Source organism: Saccopteryx leptura, chromosome 8 (assembly GCF_036850995.1).
Source record: "Saccopteryx leptura isolate mSacLep1 chromosome 8, mSacLep1_pri_phased_curated, whole genome shotgun sequence".
NCBI lineage: Eukaryota > Metazoa > Chordata > Mammalia > Chiroptera > Emballonuridae > Saccopteryx > Saccopteryx leptura.
In genome coordinates, this window is record NC_089510.1 from 49,570,586 (window position 1) to 49,583,884 (window position 13,299).

The window sequence follows — 13,299 nt, forward strand, 5'->3', positions numbered from 1 at the left end:
ACCTTTGCCACCAAGTACTGCCTTAATGACATCCAAAAACTTTTTTTTTTATATATATATTTTTTTCTGAAGTTGGAAATGGGGAGGCAGTCAGACAGACTCCCACATGCGCCTGACCAGGATCCACCCGGCATGCCCACCAGGGGGCGATGCTCTTCCCATCTGGGGTGCCGCTCTGTTGCGACCAGAGCCATTCTAGTGCCTGAGGCAGAGGCCATGGAGCCATCCTCAGCACCCGGGCCAACCTCGCTCCAATGGAGCCTTGGCTGTGGGAGGGGAAGAGAGAGACAGAGAGGAAGGAGAGGGGGAGGGGTGGAGAAGCAGATGGGCGCTTCTCCTGTGTGCTCTGGCCAGGAATTGAACCTGGGACTCCTGCACGCCAGGCCGACACTCTACCACTGAGCCAACTGGCCAGGGCCCCAAAATTTTTGATGTTATATTTTCATTTTCATTCAGTTGAAAATACTTTATAATTTCTATTTTGATTTTTTCCTTGACATGAATTATTTTAAAGTGTTCTGTCTATTTTTCAAACATTTCAGTATTTTCCAGAGATCTTTCTGTTATGGATTTCTAATTTAATCTACTATAGTCAGAGAACATACGATATTTGACTTGAATCCTTTTAAATTTAATGAAGACTTTTTTATGTCCCAGAATATGATCTACCTTAGTAAACATTCCATGTATACTTGAAAAGAATGGGTATTCTATAGGTGTTGGGTGTAGGATTAAATAAATGTCAGTTAAATCAAGTCAGTTGATAGTTCTATTCAAGTCTTGTCTGTCTTTACTGATTTTCTCTTGCAGATTAAATTAAAATTTTTTTTTATCAAAAATGCATTATCTGCAAGAAAATTCAAATGTTAGTATTTTTTTTTATTAAAATATTTTTCTTTCCTTTGGTAAATGTATGTGTGTATATGCGTGCATATATACACACAGTCACAAACTTAGAGACCACAGAACTAGAATGAAATAAAGCATCTAATTGTGATGCTACACTTTTGAACAAATCTTATTACTTAAGAAAGCACTTTTGAAACTGAGTTGCCCTATCTTTCACTATTTGACCTTGTAAGTGACTTAACTGCAAAATGTGTTTTTATTCACAACATCTCTTAATATTTTACTCTTCATGCCAAGTCATGCTCCCACTGCAAGCAAGACAGGCAGTAAATATAGTTGTTCTACTACAACACTGTTTACAAGTGTTCTTATTTTAAAAGGATATAGAAATGATTTTAAAACCCTGTAGAATTTTAAAATTCTACAAAGTGCTGTATAAAAAATAATGTGTTTTGGGGGAAATGGCAGGGGCCAAGAACAGTTGAAACATATTTAACTTTGTAACCAGAACACTAATAAAAATAATTATTCTCATTTAAAAACTAGCACTCAGTAAATGTCCACTATCATTTGTACCCAGGATTATAGCCGATTCTTTCAGCTTTAAATCTGCAAGACATAGATCATCAAGGGTATTTGCCTCCAATAAATAACATTATCATTAAAATCGGCTCTGGATCTGGGCTTTCTTCAACAATCAGTTATTTAAACACAAAGGAAATGTCTTTTCTGCTTCTTCATCTACTACTACAGCTTTGCCAGGTAGCTTCATGTAGGAAGGACACCAGTGCCTAGAGCCATTAAACCAGCTGCTATTTGTTGTCAGTGAGGGCAGTGCCATAGTATTCTTGGCTTGAGGCTTCCTTTTTTTTTTTTTTTTCTTTTTTTTTGTATTTTTCTGAAGCTGGAAATGGGGAGAGACAGTCAGACAGACTCCTGCATGCGCCCGACCGGGATCCACCCAGCACGCCCACCAGGGGTCACGCTCTGCTCACCAGGGGGCTATGCTCTGCCCCTCCGGGGCGTCGCTCTGCCATGACCAGAGCCACTCTAGTGCCTGGGGCAGAGGCCAAGGAGCCATCCCCAGCGCCCGGGGCCATTTTTGATCCAATGGAGCCTTGGCTGCGGGAGGGGAAGAGAGAGACAGAGAGGAAGGGGGGGTGGAGAAGCAAATGGGTGCTTCTCCTATGTGCCCTGGCCGGGAATCGAACCCGGGTCCCCTGCACGCCAGGCCGATGCTCTACCGCTGAGCCAACCGGCCAGGGCCAAGGCTTCCTTTTTAACTGTAAGAAAGCTTGCCCCTAAATTCTTTAAACCATTGATTATCTGGGAAAAAATTACATATGAACCAATAATATTATTTTCTTATTTGCCAATTAGGTATTAATTGGCACTATAGAAATGTGTTGCAGCTGAAAAGATTGTATTTCATAGTTCTCTAACCTTGAAATGTGTGATTTTCCTAGTCATATTCTGGTAGCAGCCACCACTAGGATTAAACTCTCCTTCCTCCTAGAATCACTGAAAACATATTTACTAAGCACCTATTATATTCCAGGGTCTGTTCTAAATGTTGGGGACAGTGGTGAGCATAACAGACAAGGTCCCCATGTTCATAGGCTTTAATTCACATTTTGGGGGAGGATACAGATACTAAAAAGGTAAATCAATAAATATGGTAATATCAGAGAGTTAAACTCGCTATGAAGAAAATAAAACAGTAATGGAAAATTGAATGAGATGTGGTGGCTGGGTGTCCACTGGATAGAGAGGCTACTTTAGATAAGATGATCAAGGAAGGCTTCTCTGAAGAGGTGACATTTGAGCCAAGACCTATACAAAAAGCAATAACGAGTCACGGAAAGATCTGGAGAAGACTGTGAGGGGCTGGGAAACAGTCAAGGGCAGCACGTCAAAGGCCTTGAGATGGGAATAGGTTTAGTGTATCTGAAGAATAGAACGAGAGTGGCTGGAGCATCTTTAGGAGTACACTCAGGTCAGCGCGCCACATATCACTGCCATACTGAGGTTGGCCCAGCAGATCAAGTCACTGCTACTTAAAAATTCCATGGCCTCCAAGCTTCAAATGGCCAATGGCACCTCAATATGCCTGCTAGACACATTCAACTGACTGATGCTCATCTGATTGCTGGAACCAGGTAATGGAGTACGACACACTTGATCGCCGCTAAGTGTAAGGCTGGTGCAGGGCCAGACGAATTTGGCCTCTCTGAGGGTGTTGTTGAAATCTGATGTGGGCTCCATCCAGAAAAAAAAAACAGCTGAGGGGCAGGGAGAGAGGGCTGGAAGCAGCCTGGGGCAGCGAGGGCAGGATGAGGGTACAGAGTGTTAGACTGGAAGAGATGGATTGGTCCCTGAGACAAGGATCGAATAGCAGGGAAGGCAAGAGTTTCCAAGTCCCTCCAGAAGGAAGTTGTCATTTGTTTATTTACTCCGATGAGTCAGTGACTTTCCAACCAGTCAGACTGGCTAGCAGAACAGCCAGTAGTAGAGCTTCACTATATTTGCAGAAGCCTTGGGCCCCCCAGACTGGTTCCAATTGTGCTGCCATAAATGTTAGTATTCCTTTGGAAGATTTCTTTACATATTCTATTTTTTAATCTAAAATACTTCATCTTCATAGAAGGACTGTACTCTCCTTTATGAGAGACTCTTCACTCTCTTTTTGGGGGGGGGACCTTGTAGTAGGTAGTACAACATTGGACTAGATCTTTCTCCTCAAGAGGGAACTGTACCGCAAGGTCAGGACCACTGAGGGCGGAACTTCTTACACAGTTTAGTGCCACAGTAGGAGACAAGCTTTACTATACCGGCTAGCAGCTTACAGTGCCAAAATGATACTAACACCCTGGATTTCACGATGGGAGCTGAGAAATTAGGCATAGGGCTACTTACCTGTTCTTTCTGTAGCGAATTGTGAAGCCAAGAAAGAAAGCGATCAGAAGAAGTCCACAGCTGAGAAAAGTCCAAACAATACCCAAGAGGACAGGAGATAATGAAGAAACGGTCCTACTGCTATGGTGGGAAGAGGTCTGAGAACAGAATAAAGAGAAGTGGTTAAAAATGAAGGCTCTTCTACAGATAACACATGAACTTCCCCATCATCACCAAAGCCTGGAAATACATCCCCTTCATGAGCATTTCCTCCTCCTCTTCCACCCTAACTCCCCACCACCACCACCACCACCACCACCAACATCCATTCCTGAGCAGCCCTGACACTCCATGGCTGCTGACTTACAATTGTTGTCTTGCAGAGATCATGAATGGGTCTCTGATCCAGCCCCTGGCCAGGAAAACTGTCACACAATTCAGAGCAGTTTATTTCAGGCTCCATGTCATGCCCCTCTTGGTGCTCACTGATTCAGTCTTGATTCCCTGCTGGTAGGCAGCCAGCAGATCTTTGATGAACACATAAGAGCATCTCAAATCCTTTCTTCAGAGGCGCCATTTTGGAGCTGGTTCCTGGCTCAAAATCTTCCACCCATTCAGGTGGACGCGAAAGGTGATCTCACTAAGCTTCTTCATCAGCCACCCTCCGGGCTCTCCTGGTCCTCCGTTGCCAGTGCATACCATGTGAGTCAGGAGTGAGCGCCTTACTAACGACGAGGTGGCGATTCTGGCTTGCCACCAGATGGCAGTCGCTGCTCCAAGTGCTCTCACACAGATCCCTAAAGAAAGGAAAGCAATCAAATCTGTTAAAAAATTATATATAGGCCTGACCTGTGGTGGTGCAGTGAGTTAAAGCATCGAACTGGAACACTGAGGTTGCTGGTTTAAAACCCTGGGCTCGCCTAGTCAAGGCACATATGGGAGTTGATGCTTCCTGCTCCTCCCCACCCCTCTCTCCCTCCCTCTCTCTTTCTCTCCTCTCTGAAAAAAGAATTGAATAAATAAAGTCTTTAAAAAAATTATTAAAAAAAAATTATATATATACACACATAAATAATACATATACAAAAAATTATATATATATTAAACATCCTTATATACATATATGTGTAAATGGTTTCTTAGATTTAAATATTTTATATATTTTAATTATATTGTTATATGTTATTATATATATTTATATACTTTATTATATATAACAAAAGTTTAAAATTAAATATATAGTTAAACATATTTTAAACCTCTTTAATAAGCAGCAATTTAGAAACAAAGACAAAACATCTCTGACAATTAGCTATAAAGTTTTATAGAGATAAAGCCCTATAGCCTCTCTTCAGATCCTTTTTATGGCCCAGCACTGTAAAAACTTTAGTTTGGACATATAAGACACATCTTCCTTTCTTCCCTCCTATGAAGTCCCCTGTCCTTCCAAGATCCTTCCAGCAACTTGTCTGATCCCGGGAGGCAGTGGGCAATGGTGCCCCGTGCTGTCCGCCTGCAATGTCTGCCGGTCCCTCTGACTCTCGTTCTCTCACAGAGGGCAGGAACTTTCTATGTCCACTCAGCTGGGGTCACAGGAGGATACATAAGCCCTTTGCTGATCGTTTTTGTTTGTTTTTAAACCGCTAGACTACTACAAGTGGGGAAGACTACCCAGGTAGTAGGGAAAGAAACTCAGGGACTACAGGAATGCCCACAGAGCAAGTGAGTGGCCAGAGGATAATGTTTCTCTCAGAAAATGTTGCAAGAAGAATAATACTGTTATCTACAGAGAAGCTCCACCTTGCAGAACAAAAGTAGAAATAAAGAAAGGCTCAAATTAGCCCTGGCAAAAAAGGTAAACCAATCCTTAATTCTTTAAAGCAATCTGTCTGTAATACAGAAAACAGATTTAAAATTTGACCAGCGGAAATTTATAAGAGGATATCCCTTCTGCTTTCTGTGATTTTCAAACAGCTCAGCTCAGCTTTCTTTTATTGTGGAGAATAAAAGATAATAAAATAAAAAATAATATCAATTATTATTTCAATAGCCACGGAACATAGGGCCTGTGTTTAAGCCAGAACAATAGTGACAGGTGTAGAATGCCATCTTTGGATTCTGCATGCTTAGACAGCAACAATATACCAGGTGCTGCCCATTCACTGGCCTCTCAGATGGTCCTGAATTATTTACCAGGCTCATTACAATGAAATCCCAAGAGAACTAACAGCCACCATCTACTGTCAAGACATTTAAATTCTTGTGCAGTGTAGTCAGATTACTGAATGCTAATTAAGAAGTAAATATAAAAACATGACTATCTGCATCCTAATTTAGTTAAAATTGCCAAAAAGGTCTTTTGTTCATTTTCTTTTATTTAAAGTTAGACATCCCTTACTGTGTCTTCTAGCATAAGAGCAATACTGTGAGCCACAGGGAGGCCTGTTCTACATAATGGACTGGAAAGTATATTTTTCCTATATTTCCCTTTTAATCACACTGGCAAATAAGTACACTTATATTTGAAACATTATCAAGTCCATGTCTGTATATCCTTAAGTCATATTGAAATATATCTGTGTGTATACCTCATTTTTGTTCTCACTACGACAGCGTCATGTGAGGTAAACACCACCAGTCCCCTGTTTTCAAATAAGGAAACTTAAGAGCAGAGAATCTGTAGAGGCAGCCCTTGAATCCAAGAGTTTACATTATAAAACCAATATCCCGCCAGTATACAGCCTACATGGGACAGACACTCTGGACTGACTTCTCCCAAGAGGACACCAAATGGCCTGGTGGGATTTTTCATGTTTAGTTCCATGAGCTTCACCAGTATGGGTTCCCTGGAGTGTGGCACACAGCAGTCCATCTGTACCAGTAGTTCTCAACTGGAGTGATTCTGTGCCTCCAGAGGGCGTCTGGCAATGTCTGGAGATAATGTGATTGTCAAAACTGAAAGTAGGATGCTACTGACATATAGTAGGTAGAGGCCAAGCATCCTGCTAAATATCCTCCGATTCGCAGGATGGTACACAGTACAAAGAATTATTCAGCTCCAAATGTCAATAACGTTAAGGTTGAGGAGCCTACTCAACACTATGGATCCTAGAAAGCTGACAATCTTAAGCGCAATTCATCCTTGGGAGAGTCTGTGAATATGACGGGGTTGCCATCTGAATGTAAATTCCCTGAGGGATAAGTTTCTGAGTACATTTCAAAGGTCCCCTTGAACAGACTGAACTCACTGGCACGGAACTTTGAGTGCAAGGTTCCTCTTCAGTCCATGGATATCTGAAACTTGACATGATCACGATACTGGGCATTCCCATGGGCAGGCATTCAGCTCCAGCCTTAGCACACATTCACATTCACACATGAGGAGCTGGTAAAATAGTGAACGGCTCAGTAATTGAGAGGGGAAAGTTGAATGATTTCAAAAAGTGTGAAGTTGCATTCTCTTTCTGTAGAGCTGCCCGTGCCTTCTTCCTTCAGGCGTATATTTTTCCCCTTCTGTTTCTCCTAAGCTCTAAGGGTCCCAGTGAGACCTGTAACCAGGAGAGCAGAAGGCAGCACCAGCTCTTCTGGCTAAACCCTAGAATCTGTCTCCAAGCCCCCCTCCCTCTCTCTGACTTTTCAGAGACCTAACAGCAGCCCTGCCTTGGCTCACTTCCGTCACTATAACTTGTACTTCTCAGTGAGTCCATGCAGACCAGCATGCCTCATTTCTTTCCCATAACATTTCTATAGAGCCAAAGTAGAGCACTTCCTAGGCTGTGTCCTGTTGCTTCTTCTATCTTAAGCCCTTCTTTTGTGTCACTGTCCCCAGCTTTAATAAACATACTCTTTTTTCCTTTTTTTTTGTATTTTTCTGAAGCTGGAAACGGGGAGAGACAGTCAGACAGACTCCCGCATGCGCCCGACCGGGATCCACCCGGCACACCCACCAGGGGCGATGCTCTGCCCCTCCGGGGCGTCGCTCTGCCGCAACCAGAGCCACTCTAGCGCCTGGGGCAGAGGCCAAGGAGTCATCCCCAGCGCCCGGGCCATCTTTGCTCCAATGGAGCCTTGGCTGCGGGAGGGGAAGAGAGAGACAGAGAGGGAGGAGGGGGGGGGTGGAGAAGCAAATGGGCGCTTCTCCTATGTGCCCTGGCCGGGAATCGAACCCGGGTCCCCTGCACGCCAGGCCGACGCTCTACTGCTGAGCCAACCGGCCAGGGCCAATAAACATACTCTTAAAATAAAAAAAAAGAGAGAGAAAGGAAGGGATGGAGGGAGGAAATGAAAGGGAGAGAGAAAAAGAGAGACAGAGAGAGAGAGAGAGAGAGAGAGAGAAAATGAAAAAAGAAAAAAAGAAAAAGAGTTAAGTGACTGGGAAAGTGGGTGGGAGCAATGTGTCCGAGAGAGTAATGGTGAGGCATCTGACCACACAGAGAGAATCCAAGGCACAAAGAGACAGATCTACCCCTCCGGGAACACCCCCATATACACACAGTCTCTAAGAAGGAAAAAAACAAGGGGGAGAAAGCAGGGAGGCAAACAGACCTCTCAATGTTCATAGTTTTGATTCTGAAACCATGTAAATATTTTACTTAAAAAAATTAAAAAGAAAAAAATCAATCTTTAAAAATTAAAAATGAATTGAAAGAAATAAACCAAACTATATCAAGTTGATAGTATAACCACATAGAGAAAAATTATTTTAAGTAACAGTAAATTTATTTTATATCCTAAGGACAAAAATGCCCACAACGAAATCTTAAACTACATTAAGTGGGTATTGTTCCTATTTTATATGTATGGACACACACACATACACACATACATATTAGATAGAGCAAATAAGTAGTTATATTCATGTCATTGGGAACTAAGATTTTCAAAGTAAGAGAAAAGAGATACACAAATGAAATAAAATAAGTAAAATAAATTCAATCTTTAATTTCAATGGTAAATATCAGTACAAACTCAGAATTTTTTTTCTAAAACATTCATATTTTCCAGTCTGTTAATTGAGACTTGTAAGTAATTATAATCCAGTAACAATAAACACTCCAATTGCCCACATTGTGGTCTTTAACACCACTTTTAACTAAAAGGAACAGTTTTTTTGTTTAGCAAAATAGACAATTTATGGAGCCAGAAATATACAAAATGAACTTGGGACATCTTGTCATAGAAGAACATAAAAAAATTATCAGAGATTACAGAGTCATATCACGATGATACAGGTGTCAACTGGTTCCCACTAGCCAATGACAGGATAATTTCAGCATCAAAACTAATAACTGTAGTGTACTGAAATATACATGTCTATGGCACACAGTAGACACTCAGTAAATGCTTATTGAATGAATGAAGGACTTTAGCATGGTAGGTTTTAATAGGCTATTGTTGAGGGTGTGATCTACAACATTGACTTAGTGGACCCTCCATGAGGACACATGGTATCATTTCTTTTCCCATCAAATATCAGGAAAAGTTAACTTTTTTTTCAGAAACATTTTTATCTCATTCATACTATGTCTCTCTGTTTTCTGGTTGCTGGGAAGTTCAGAATCAAACACGTGACACACTTTATAGCAACTGTTAGGCATCTCTGGCTCATTTTATTATCCTATGACTATTTTCCTTTGTCCTGATTTCCTTATCTCTTTATTTTTCATCTCACTATGTATTTTATATTAGAAGCAAGAGAAAAGGAGGACAATTAGAATAACAGGGATGTTTCTACCCAATATGAGTAAATAGATACATTATTTGAAGTACCTCAACCTCAGGTTACCCACTAAAAGAAAGACAGAATCACATGCAAATGCATCAAAAATGTATCTATTCACAACACCACCACCAACAGCCGTGTACTAGATATCATTAAGGTTCCTTCTAGCATCAATGTTGTCGGAGGTATTAGCTCTGTGTTCACTATGCTAATGTAGGCAGCAGATACATGGATAATTATAAACAGCGGGGAATGTAAAATGCATTTTTAATCACCTTTGAATGCACTGTGTTATGTTCTGGCAGCAGATTTACAAACATACTGCATATGGGTCACTTACACTAACAGACAATTCACTTCTAGTTCCTGAGCATCCACAGCTTTCATGCGGGCAGCAAGCAGGTGTGAGCGGGACACAGGGGATTCAGCCTCCCCTAAGACCACCTGCCATATAGATCCTCAGCAGAGTTGTAAATACTTTCTAATAGAGCATCGGCATGATATTAGGGTGGGAAAGTATTGCATATTTAGAAAGAGGTAGGTCAGCCAAGGAAAGAAGTTGAAGTTACAGACTTAATGGAGCTGGAAGAAGCCTCAGATAAAGTCTAATCACTTCATTTTATGGATCAGAAAACAGTCCCACAGAGGTTAAGAGGCTCAGGATTACACAGCAAATATAAGAATAGAATCTAGGTCTCCCAAGTTCAATGCTCTTTCTATACTACTTTAAAGGAGCTTTAAAGGAAGTATGGTTGGCCTTTCACACATTGGGACAGGTGGGGCAGAGGCCCAGGCTTGGGAAAGCAGGCAGGGTCATAAGGGTAACAGTTTAGGGCTTGGTTAGAAGTCTGGAGGCAGTCCAAGAGAGACAAGAAACACAGTGGAAGGGAAAAGAATATTCCCTTGGGAGTGTATAGTTTTATTTTTTATTTTTTATTTTTTTAATTAAGTGAGAGGCAGGAGGCAGGGAGGCAGTGACAGATTCCCTGCATGTGCTGGAACTGGGATCCACCTGGCAAGCCCCCTACAGGATGATGCTCTGTCCATCCATCTGGGGCCACTGCTCTATTGCTCAGCAACTGAGCTATTTCAGCACCTTAGGCAAGGCCATGGAGCCATCCTCAGCGCCTGGGGTCAAAATGCTCCAACCATTGCAGCCCTGGCTGCGGGAAGGGAGTGGGGGAGAGCAAGTGGAGAAGCAGATGGGCGCTTCTCCTGTGTGCCCTGACTGGAATCGAACCTGGGACTTCCACACGCCAGGCCGATGCTCTACTGCTAAGCCAACCGGCCAGAGCTTAGTTTTGGAATTTATACATTTTCTCCCCAACAATGTAAAGTGGACTGAATTAATCTGCTTCTCAGAACCTCAGATTTGCCTTATAAAATAGAGAGATGATAAAAGTTTCCTTTTAGAGCCTCTGAAGTACCTCCAGTTGAGGTTTCCACACACTTTCATGATTTCTGAATAACCCTCCCCAGGCCCCTGAAGCAGGGCTCCTGCAGGGATTTCTTGATCCACCCGGAAGAGCAGGGGGAGGAGAGGTGGCTGCTCCAAAGACATCCTGCCTAGGGCATGTTAAAAGCAGAATGGAGGCCCTGGCCGGTTGGCTCAGTGGTAGAGCGTCGGCCTGGCGTGCAGAAGTCCCAGGTTTGATTCCCGGCCAGGGCACATAGGAGAAGCACCCATCTGCTTCTCTACCCCTCCCTCTCTCCTTCCTCTCTGTCTCTTTCTTCCCCTCCCGCAGCGAGGCTCCATTGGAGCAAAGATGGCCCGGGCGCTGGGGATGGCTCCTTGGCCTCTGCCCCAGGCGCTGGAGTGGCTCTGGTCGCAACAGAGCGACCCCCGGAGGGGCAGAGCATCGCCCCCTGGTGGGCAGAGCGTCGCCCCCTGGTGGGCATGCCGGGTGGATCCTGGTCGGGCGCATGCGAGAGTCTGTCTGACTGTCTCTCTCCATTTCCAGCTTCAGAGCACACTTCACGCACTCCCTTAGTCTGACGTACATCTCAAAGAGAACAAAATCTTGGGATTTGGGGCGCTTTGTGCAAACTCCTGAACTATACCACCATTCTTTCCTAATCCCTGTGTTCCAAAGCCTCTCCCCGCCTCAGCTTCCCAGCAGTTAGTGATCTCCCCACACTCTGAGAACATTTTTGCTCAATATTACAAAAGGCTGTACAAAACCTCTCAGCTTCATATTACTTGTAACTTTTCTTCTACTAAACCTAATTTCTCCCTTTGCTACACAGTGTTTAAACTTTTATGGTTGTTTGGTTGAATTATACTGAGAGAATTATGTTCTTTATACTGTATTCAAAATCAGATTTTGTAAGAATAATGAAGTACACATCCCCAATGGTAGAGACCATGTTCATTAACTGAATAACTATTGATTGGTCAACTATTATGTGCTAGTCCCTATGCTAAGATGCAGCAGGGAATAAGCCAACATGGTCTTGTTTCAGTGCCTAGCACAGTGCCTGGTATGAAGTAAGTGATCAATACCTATTTGTTGAAGTGGACCCAGAGACACTGAAAAATATTATCTAGGAGTCCTAGACTCCTAGGACTGATCCTTAAGACCATTTGCATACTCCTATAACTCAGGAGAAACAGGAAGTTTGATTCATGAAAGAGGGCTGGAATGTCTCCCTCTGATACAGTGACAGCATCTCCTGCTTTCTGAGCTCCACCCTGATGTGTTTTACTGACTCTCTCTGTACTCACAAGTAGAAGCTGACACAAACACACAAATTGGACTGTCAGTCACTACTACCTTATAGATGGATCCCAGAGACCTGTTAGTATTCCACACTATTGCCAGAAACCGGAGTTGGGAATTTTTTTTTCCCAGATACTCCACTAATGGTTTTTTCTATTAAGCTCATTTTTAATTCAATGCCTTGAATAAGGTGAGTCTTCTCTTGGATCATGCACATTAAATTGTGTTTCAAATGACCACCCCAAACTTCAAAGGCCCAGGCCAAACTCGCTAATTCTTTTTTTTTTTTAAAGACTTTATTTATTCATTTTAGAGAGGAGAGAAGGAGGAGAGAGAGAGAGAAAGAGAGAGAGAGAAAGAGAGAGAAGAGGGGAGGAGCAGGAAGCATCAACTCCCATATGTGCCTTGACCAGGTAATCCCAGGGTTTTGAACCGGCGACCTCAGCATTCCAGGTCGACGCTTTATCCACTGTGCCACCACAGGTCAGGCCAAACTCGCTAATTCTTCAAAAAAGAAATCTTCTTATCTGATCTAAAAGCTGCTTAGGAACATTTAGACTATTTCACCCATGGAGTTGGGAATTAAATAAACAAACAAACAATAGCAACCGAGTAAAACCCTTACCAACTATCCAGAATTGCACCATTACCTAAAAGCACTTAGGTACTATTATGCAAATTATATGTGCATGATTTCCATAAAAACCAGTCACTAATGTCAATTAGTGCTCATTAATATGCAATAAAATTCTCATTTGAAAACTATTAAGAATCAAGAATAATTCCACTTGGCTGCACTCCTTTGATGTGAACTGCTGTGAAGAGCTCTATGCTATTGCTCAGTGAAACAGTAAGCTGTCAGGACAAATCAAGATTCAGGCACCAGAAGAACCAGAGAGAATGATCATTTGAAGGTTGAGAGGCTGGTTTTGGACAGCTCAAGTTTTATGCTGCTACAGCTGAGACCTCTACCCTGTGGAATACTCAGGACATAGACTGAGAACTCATTAATATCTCTCTTGCAAGCGGATCCATGGTGCCTGAACATTAGTTTAAAGGACATTTGTGAGAGTGGCCACATAGTTGAAAAAAGGTAAATAAAACTTTGTTTTT

The 13,299-nt window shown here is 42.5% G+C and overlaps 1 protein-coding gene across 3 annotated transcripts in view; it reads right to left on the reverse strand.

Moving 5' to 3' along the window:
* GPR156 (G protein-coupled receptor 156) overlaps positions 1-13,299 on the reverse strand; it is a 107,946-nt gene that overhangs the window by 62,631 nt on the left and 32,016 nt on the right. For all 3 annotated transcript variants that reach the window (XM_066347648.1, XM_066347650.1, XM_066347651.1), the window contains exons 2-3: positions 4,112-4,541; positions 3,766-3,902 (exon numbers count right to left, since the gene is read on the reverse strand). In XM_066347648.1, coding sequence (XP_066203745.1) covers positions 3,766-3,902; positions 4,112-4,207 — 233 coding nt within the window. In that variant the 5' untranslated portion in view covers positions 4,208-4,541. The remainder of the gene's footprint in view (positions 1-3,765; positions 3,903-4,111; positions 4,542-13,299) is intronic.